This window comes from Cornus florida, unplaced genomic scaffold, assembly GCF_030987335.1.
Source record: "Cornus florida cultivar Cherokee Brave unplaced genomic scaffold, ASM3098733v1 CherokeeBrave_3.0.0_Hap2_Chr07, whole genome shotgun sequence".
NCBI classification, from domain to species: Eukaryota; Viridiplantae; Streptophyta; class Magnoliopsida; order Cornales; family Cornaceae; genus Cornus; species Cornus florida.
The window spans coordinates 28,191,202-28,201,277 of NW_026775577.1; the positions used below are offsets into that span (position 1 = coordinate 28,191,202).

The 10,076-nt window shown below is 42.6% G+C and overlaps 1 protein-coding gene across 1 annotated transcript; it reads right to left on the reverse strand.

Annotated features, from left to right (window-relative positions):
* Positions 1-2,734: 2,734 nt before the first annotated feature.
* On the reverse strand, positions 2,735-3,373 carry LOC132316518 (ethylene-responsive transcription factor ERF098-like). Its single transcript, XM_059814990.1, has one exon. It carries the CDS (start codon positions 3,371-3,373, stop codon positions 2,735-2,737), a length of 639 nt encoding a protein of 212 aa, XP_059670973.1.
* Positions 3,374-10,076: the final 6,703 nt, after the last annotated feature.

Genomic DNA, 10,076 nt, shown 5'->3' on the forward strand with positions numbered 1-10,076 from the left:
ACAGAGGGATTGGAGATGGTGGTGGTTTGCCGGAATTTTCTTAACTTTGTGATAGAAAGAGAACGTACAGACCCTGATAAAATCTTGGACTTGAGAGAAAACCCGAAAAAGAATCTATGTTTAATTTTAATTTTTTTTTTTTTTTACAAGTGTCAAGCTGTGAATGGTCCACATCAGCATAAATAGAAAATTCCTACTTATATGGCTTGAGGCAAGCATTGTCCTTCTCCTAAATACAAATATAGTGTTAAATTGCGAGATATTGTACCCATTCCAACTGACATCCAATCCCTAACACAATTTTTGATGCGACAAGTCTGAGAAGGGGAAGCTAACACAATTTTTGATGCATTTTCCACAAGTTCATTTGTAATACCGAATGCCCAATCGGAAATGACACAATAATCAATTTGGCATTAAAAATTTTATAGCTTAGAAGTTAGAACCCATGTTTGCAATTTTTTAAAGTTATGGGAAGATTGTCAATTTTTTTTTGTGATTTATTGTTTTGAGGTCAAAACAAATTCGGATTGTTTGATTTTATTCTTAATTTAGTTATTATAATATTTTTCTTTTTCCTTGTGTTTTTTTTTTTAGATATTGCCACATGTCCTTTTTTTTATACATTAAAATGTATATGCATATAAATAGTGACAATCTATCCCAAACACTTGAGAAAACAATACCAAAGAATTCCAAATTATTATAAATAGTGACAATCTATCCCAGCTGGCTTATATTTGACTCTGGTGCCGAGCGCGCCAAAAATATAAATCATGCATGAAAATTCTAACCAAGCACGTTGATATATAAAAATTTTCTTCCTTAACATTGTAAGTAATGCATACAATGTACGTTGTGATTATTTATATTAGTATTAGCTCTCGATCGAACCTCCTAACTATATATATATGAGGTTCTTCTGGACTCCCCTGTACTTCTTCTTGCTCTCACTTTTCTGTTTTTTTTCCTCTTCATTATTTGGCGGGAATACGTTGGTGCCGCCACTTTGGGAAGGCTGGTGGAGGGCTTGCAGTAGATCAGTGGTGGGATCATCACCAACACAGCCGCTGATCACGTGCGTGAGAGCCGAGGCGATGATGGAGTGTTCTTGTTCTCGGGTCTCTGAACTTCCTTGGAGTTCATTTTGAAGAAGATGAAGAAATAAGTTGGTGTCGGCAAGGACGAGGATGGAATGCATGGGGAGGATTTCATACAAATATATAGACGCTGAGGGAGTCCACGTGGCATCCTCCCATTTTCACTCTACCAAACTGGGCCCGAGAGTCGTGCTTGAAAGATCGAGTGTCACATGGTCGGTGTGAAACTGGGTTGGCACTTGGTTGCAGAGTTGCGGTTTTTTCTTTCCTTTTTCGGCAGTATCCTATTTTGTTGGATACTGGACGGGTCCACTAATTATTTAACGCCGAACATGTGTTACCAATGCCTTGTGAAGGCGCCGAAATGTGAAAAAAGGTTATTAAATTGTAAGTTTGTGATTGTTTGTCCTTTTTCTATTAGGAGTGTTATTTTTATTTAAGAAAATAACAATTATTTTGCTGCCTCTACAGTGATAAAAGAAAACAATGTCACAATAAAATTATATTTATGTTTTTTGTTTTTGAGAGAATTCAACTTTACATGTGAAAGTGGAAAGGCGAGAGTTCTAGATATTTTTCTCATAACTCAATCAGGTAGCGGTGGAAATAGGATCGAAAAGAAGAAATAAATGATTTCTCGCTGGAAAGTAAAAGTCGCAGTAAAGAAAATAAGAAGAAATAAAAGAGATGACAACTAAGTATGTGACTAAGGTAATTTTAGCAAATTGATAGTTTTGAAAATTTATAAAAAAAATACTCTTTAAGTTGTTTATTGTACTGTGGACGCTTTGTTAAAAAGACCTATTTAGGCTATTTTGGATCAATCTCTAATATTTTTTAAAAAGGGACCAATGTTAAAATTATATGGGTCTTTAAAAAAAAAAATTAAAAAAATAATAATAATAAATTATAAACATTATTATAAAATTATTTGTGCCGAATGGACTTCAAAAATATAGTAAAAATAAATTCGCTAAAAATTTATATTTATCAAATTATGTTGTAAATAGATACATGCATTCTATACGCATCGCGATCAAAAAAAATAAATAATTGATTCTATTTGAATCGTTACATAACGTTAATACAAACTCGATCCCATTAAATGGGATCGACATCGCAAGTATGTGTGTATATATATATATATACACACATATATTTGACCATCGTTTCAAATTTTTTTGTGATTTATTGTTTTGAAGTCAAAACAAATTCGGATGGTTTAATTTTATTCTTAATTTAGTTATTATAATATTTTTCTTTTTCCTTGTGTTTTTTTTTAGATATTGCCACCTTGGACCTTTTTTTTTATACATTAAAATGTATATGTATATGAAAACTTTGCAGAAAGAAGGGTTACTCCAAAACACTTAAGAAAACAACACCAAAGAATTAGCAGAAGATGAAGAAGAAGTACTATTCCAAATTAATATAAATAGTGACAATCTATCCCAGCTAGCTAGCTTATATTTGACTCTGGTGCCCAGCGCGCCAAAAATCTAAATAATGCATGCAAATTCTAACAATGCATGTTGATAAATTTTTTCTTCCTTAACATTGTACGTAAAGCATGCAACATAGGTTGTGATTATTTATATTAGTATTAGCTCTTGATCCTCCTAACTATATATCATCTATAGTGGAGGAAGGTCTTTCCAAAACTCTTCACACTCTTCCATACTTGTCTCTGTCTCACTACCACTCTTCATCTCCAAAGAGTTTGGTCTGAGCGCTTCATTGTTGCCGGACTGCGAGCTTTGTGGCGTCTCCCTGTCAATTGCATTCGGATTAAGCTCTTCATTTTCTCGGTTCGGTTCCGAGTTTGAGTTTGATCCGTCTGTATAATAATCTGACAATGGGAAGTTAAGCTTGGCTCTGCTGGCTCCGCGGAACTCAATGGCAGCCTTGTCGTAAGCCCTCGCCGCTTCCTCCCCTGTATCGAACGTGCCAAGCCACACCCGGGTTGCTCGTTTCGGGTCTTGGATCTCCGAAGCCCACTTCCCCCACGGCCTCTGCCGGACTCCCCTGTACTTCTTCTTGCTCTCACTTTTCTGTTTTTTCTCCTCTTCATTATTTGGCGGGAATAAGTTGGTGCCGCCACTTTCGGAAGGCTGGTGGAGGGCTTGTAGTAGATCGGTGGTGGGATCATAACCATCGCAGCCGCTGATGACGTGCGTGAGAGCCGAGACGATGATGGAGTGTTCTCGTTCTCGGGTCAAATGAGAAGAAGATGAGGGCTTTTCCGAGGATTTCTGAACTTCCTTGGGGTTCATTTTGAAGAAGATGAAGAAATAAGTTCGTGTCGGCAAGGACGAGGATGGAATGGGGAGGATTTCATACATATATATATATAGACGTTGAGGGAGTCCACGTGGCATCCTAGTTTGTTTTTTGGTTTTTGTTTGAAATGTGGAATGTAGACTCGAGGTTCGGCCTGTCAATCCCCCAGGCCCAAATAACTCAATTTTCTCCCATGAACTATCTGTGTCAATGGATTAGTTTGATTCAAAACTTGAGTTGTGTAAGTTGAAAAAAGATTCATAAGTACTACCTCTATCTTAAAGAAGATGTTCTATTTTAAAAATTCTGACTTGCAAAATATTGCAATTGAAGTTACCAGATTTTGAGAAATTGGTATCAATTTATGCCTAGTTGCTCCACATATAGTTCCTCAAACCACATTTCCTAAATGAACTAGAGCCAATCCAAATTAATCTGGTAAAAGATCCGTTACGGAACGAATGCGTTTATTTTTTAAATAATTCTTATCGTCAAGTTATTTATTCCAAATTTCATTCCAATCAATTAATTTACCACTGCCAATATATCTCGAGGTAACAAGAGTATATTGTTCTTAAATATATCAAGGATCATTTTTCGTCCAACAATCCCCCCTCATTCACATATTTGTTGAAGAGACTAGAGAAGAAGCTTGAAAGTGCGACAACTTCAGGATTGAGATGGTCAGCGACACGGGAGAAATTTGAATTGCTTGCTGACGGTGTTAATGCTTTGCCTCGAAAAGGACGTTTTTGGGGTCCACTTATATAATGCCTTATGAAGCCACACTAGTATGTGGAGCGCCGAAAAGCGAAAGACAGGTTGTTGAATGCGAAAGACAACATGTATGTATTGATTTGGTAGTTTGTGATTGGTTGAATTATTACTCCGTACAACGGTCGACACGACCGGAATAAATCAAATGCACACGTGTGATTACAAAATCAAAATTTGATATATTAAGAGAATAACTTTTTTATTTTAATAAATTCAATCATTTTCTCTAATTTTTTTATTTTTCACTTTTTTTAATTTTGCAATCAAATACTATTTGTATGTGTGTATTTGTGATTGTAACTTAGTCAATAGACAAGTATTATTTATAATTTTTTAAGTAATGACATTTAGTATTTAGGGTAAAATATAGTCACACTCTTGAGATTTGGCAAAAGAATACTCAGTAGAAACTTATATAAAAAATTGAAAGTTAAAAAATGGACAAAAACACCCCTTGAAGGTTCAAAAATGGACAAAAACACTCCTTACATGAAAAATTCAGGTTGTTGAATGCCATGCATGTGGGGAAGGACAAGTAGGACCCGCACACAACCATCAATTGTCTCAAAATTCCGTTACATTTGGTCATTGGATTGTTTGGTTTATATTTGAGGAGGCCCCGGATGACATGGGCCAGGTCCGACTCGCAAAACACAACCTTCAGTCCGAACAGCTGGGTCAGCCCATAGAAAGACACTGCCATATGGGCCGAGCGGGAGTAAGCCCATCAAGGGTGACCAGGGCTTACAGAGGAATAGGCCCAGGTCCAGCAATTAGTAAATATCTTGTAAATATCTTGTAAATATCTGGTAAGTGTCTATAAATAGGAGTTGGAATGAAGAGGAGAGGGATCTTTCCGGGTTGAGGTGTAAGAATTCTAGAGAGAGAAAGAATAGAAGGAGTTTCTTGCATCTTCAATTGGCGCCGTCTGTGGGAAACGCATGAAAGTTTGGTTGATCAATGAGGAGTATCGAATGGATTCAAACCAATTCGGTTGATCGAGACTCGATCTTGCGGATTTGAATCCAGATCTGAGCGATTGTGACCTACTCTGGAGGAATTACGATTCTTGAAGCTTTGGCAGGAGTGACTTCAGATCTACGCAACCACGAGTTGCTCGATTGTGGCAGGATCTGACGGATTTAGAGTTTAGACAATTCAGATCTTGTAAACAGTGAGCATAATTCGGAGAATTAGAAGCCAGATCTAAAAATTCCTACTCACGAAGCTCAGATTTACTCGCGAACTTGAGATTAATGCCTTTACTCCGTTCGGGAATAATGATAGGTGAAAGCTCCAATCCGATGGAGGCTGTCCAGCAAACAAAGCTTGAAGAGTTGATGAACTTGATTGAAGCTCTCAGAAAAGAAAATGCAGAATTGAAAGCTGGACTGCAGCATCGGCAAATACCTGCGGTTTCGCATCCACTTCCGGTCGGAGAAGGAGGTGTTCCATCTAATATCGCGCATCAAGGCGATCAGGACGAGAACAATCAGTCAGCTCACCACCGTGACGAAAGGATGATGGACAATTTGCCGCCAAATGTTCGTCGAGTTGAAGATCACGAAGGATCGACTCACGTTGATCCGCAGCGGGAAAGGTTTGACCGAGAGGAAGTGATGGAGGTTGATCGCCGTCGAGTAGCGTCGCCTTGGCAAAGAGAGTTCATAGAGGAACGGTCGTTCGATCCGTCTTACCGGCCCTCCATGGTTACTGTCACTCATCACGGTTCGGAGGGCAGAACCGTAACTCACAGAGCTACCGCTGGACTCCAGAGAGAGAATGAAGCTCTCCGATCCGCGGCTCGGACGGTGGATTCACCATTCACCGACGAGATCTTGAATGCGCCGCATCCAAGGAAGTTTGCTATGCCAGTCTTTATTCTGTTTGACGGAACGACCGATCCGATCGATCATGTGTATCATATCCAGTTGAAAATGGCCCTGAATACGGAAAACGACTCTTTAATGTGCAAATGTTTCCCTACAAGCCTGGCCGGACCGGCGCTCAGCTGGTTCAAAAACTTGCCTAGGAGCTCCATTGGCAGTTTCAGAGACCTGTGCGATCGGTTCATAAGTCAGTACTATGGGAACAAACGCCCGCCGAAGGACATCTCGAGCCTCTTCACGATGCGGCAGCACAAGGATGAACGTCTCCAGGCCTTTCTTACCAGGTTTAATCTCACTAAGAGTATGGTGATCGAATGCCACCCTTCTACGGCAGTTCAAGCCTTCAAGTTAGCCATGACACGCGGAACTCCCTTTCACACCAGTCTGGTAGTGAACACGCCGGCTACCATGGATGAACTCAATGAGAGAGCCGATGGCTTTGTGCGCCTCGAAGAAGAGGAGGCAGCTAATGCTCGGACAACGTCGCTTGTGTCGACCGAGGAGAAGTCCAAGGCAAAGATCAGGCAGAAGCAGGCTCAGCCACAACGTCAGACCATTTGGAAGGCCGAAAAAAGGTCCAGGGAGGAAGAGTTGATTACTCCGCTGAAGGTCACTCTGGCAAGGCTGTATCAGGAGAACAAGGACAAGTTTCATCCACCACTGCCAATTAGACAACCCCTCGAGCAGAGGGATCAAACTAAACATTGTGCTTTTCATTCTGATTTCGGACATCAGACTAACGAATGCAGGAACCTGAGGAGGCAAGTGGAGATGTTGATAGCTAAAGGGGAGTTTGCGAGTTATGTTCAAGGCTCGGCGATGGAGCAGAATCGACCAGTGGAACAAATAAAAAGGAGTCATAAACAAAGCTCCCACAATTCGCAACCAGTTCGTATAATCAATGTTATTCATGGTCGACCCGAGCCTAGTGAAGAGTCAGATGAGCTGCTACGGGTGCGCCTGCGGCAGGCGCAGATGAAGGAAAGGGTCGGCAATGTGTCCACTCTACACCAGCAGAGCCCGTCAATGCAGATAAAGTTCGACTGGACAGACCTGCAGCGTGTTCAACTGCCTCATGACGACCCGTTGGTAGTCAGTTTGACAGTGGCAGATTGCTTGGTGCGCAGAGTTCTGATCGATCCTGGGAGCAGTGCGAATGTTATGCCGAGGGACACATTTGACAGGCTCGACATTAAACCAGAGAGGCTCAAGCCCACCGGAAATCCCTTATTAGGGTTCGATGGGAAGAGGGTGGAACCCGTCGGGATGGTGGAAGTAGAAGTTCAAGCTGCAGAACGAGCGCTTATGGAAACTTTTGTGGTTGTGGAAATTCACCCCTCGTATAATCTCCTGATGGGAAGAGGATGGATTCACAGAGTCTGGGGTGTACCCTCAACTCTGCATCAGGTCATGAGGTGCCTCGGGCCCGATGGGGATAGAGTAATAGACATTCGGGGGGATCAGGTCGCAGCCAAAGAGTGTTATTCCGTCACACTAAAGCATGCTGGGAAAGGAAAGGCGCCCGTCCGTTCGACAAGCCCCAGATAGCAATTACAGAAACCTCCGCCCGAACAGAATAGGGTGGAGGAGTCAGTTGACTTGACCGAGGAGCCCCTTCTGGATGTGCAGATCGATCAGTCCAGGCCAGAACGAACTGCCAGAGTAGGTATAAGACTGACCAGAGAAGAGCGGCAAGAGCTAGTGGATTTTTTGTCCCACAATGTCGACGTATTCGCATGGAGTCACCTAGACATGCCTGGAATTAGTCCTTCCGTATCCTGTCATTCCCTGAATGTCAATCCCAGTTTCAAACCAGTGAAACAGAAGCAGCGAAGATTTGCTCCAGAACGTAATCAGATCATAGCGGAAGAAGTCGATAGGCTGCTTGATGCGGGATTTATCAGAGAGGTGCACTACCCTGAGTGGTTGTCCAACGTCGTTGTAGTGCAGAAGAAAAATGGGAAATGGCGAGTATGCATTGATTTCACCAATTTGAACAAAGCCTGCCCGAAGGACAGCTTCCCGCTGCCTAAGATTGATCAAATGGTGGATGCCACCACTGGGTATGAGCGTTTGACCTTTCTGGACGCATATTCAGGTTATAATCAGATTCCTATGGACCCCGCAGATGAAGAAAAAACTTCTTTTGTCACCGAGCGAGGTACATACTGCTACAAAGTTATGCCTTTCGGGCTAAAGAATGCGGGAGCAACTTATCAACGACTTGTTAGCAAAGTTTTTAAGAATCAAATGGGTAAGATTGTCGAAGCCTATATTGATGATATGGTGGTAAAGAGTAGGAAAAAGGATGATCATCTGAAGCATCTGCAAGATGTATTCGATGTACTAAGGCGATATGGAATGAGGCTCAATCCGACCAAGTGCTCGTTCGGTGTGAGTTCCGGGCAGTTTCTGGGACACGTGGTCAACCGCAGGGGCATCGAAGTTAGCCCCGCTCAAGCAGAGGCTTTGATTAAGAATGCCGAGCCAAAGACGATCAGAGAGGTGCAAGCCCTAACAGGACGAATAGCTGCGTTAAGTCGATTTGTTTCAAAGTTGTCAGACCACTGCAAACCATTCTTTGACACGATTCGGAGCCATGGAAGGCAGGTCTGGGGGGATGAGCAACGACAGGCATTGACTCATTTAAAGCAATATATGCAGAATCCTCCAGTCCTGTCAGCCCCAGAACCGGAAGAAAAGTTATTTCTATATCTTGGAGTATCTGGTGTCGCGACGAGTGCCGTTCTGATTCGTTGCAAGGAAGGGGTGCAATACCCGGTATTTTATGTAAGCAAAACACTGATGGAGGCAGAAAAAAGATACTCAAAGGCCGAACGGGTGGTACTTGCACTTGTACATGCAAAAAGAAAGTTAAGGCATTATTTTGAATCCCACCCCATAGCTGTTCTAACAACTTTCCCAATCAGAACGCTCATGCACAAGCCAGAGCTCTCGGGCAGAATGACAAAGTGGGCCATAGAGTTGAGTTCATTTGACATAACGTACGAGCCGAGAACAGCTATTAAAGGGCAAGCGGTGGCCGATTTCCTACTAGAATGTGATGCCGAAGATACGGAAGAGGACCTTAGAAGCGGCTCTTGGAAACTTTTTGTGGATGGCTCCTCTAACCAGATGGGGGCTGGGATTGGGATCAAACTGCAAACCCCAGAGGGTACTTCCTTGAGCCAAGCACTCAGACTTGAGTTCCGAGCCACCAATAATGAAGCGGAATACGAGGCGTTGCTAAATGGATTAAAGTTGGCCAGAGAGCTACAGATCAAAAGTTTGACAGTGTATAGTGACTCGCAGCTGATTATTCGGCAGGTAAATGGTGAGTACGCAGCCAAGGATGACATGATGGGGGCATATCGTTCTACCGTTCTGCGTAGAGCCAAGGACTTTGCAAAGATTGAATTCATACAGTTGCCGAGGGAACAGAATGCAGATGCAGACCGTTTAGCATGCAGTGCTTCGAGTTGCGGTGAAACATTGGCGAGGGTGATTCCAGTGGGAATAGTGACCCAGCCGTCCATTTTCGAAGAACCGATGGACTCGGACCCTTGGCAAGTCAACGTCATACCGTATGAACCGAGTTGGATTGACCCAATCATTACCTATATTCGAGATGGCGTTTTGCCTATGCAAAGGGAGGAAGCTAGGAAACTCAAAAAGAATGCTGCCAAGTACGCCATCGTGCGGAACCAGCTGTACAGAAGGTCCTATTCTGGCCCGTACTTGAAATGTGTCACCCCCGCGGAGTCGCAGCAGGTACTGCGAGCTATTCATGAGGGAGTGTGTGGCAATCATTCTGGGGGAAGATCGTTAGCGCATAAAGCAATGACACAAGGGTATTTCTGGCCAAACATGTCAAGAGATGCGGAGGAGTTCTCTCGAAGGTGCGATAAGTGCCAACGATATGGACCAATGATCCACCAACCACCTGAGGAATTGCACGTAATGGCCTCGCCGTGGCCTTTCGCGCAATGGGGGATGGATGTGGTCGGTCCTCTGCCAACTGCAAGAGCTC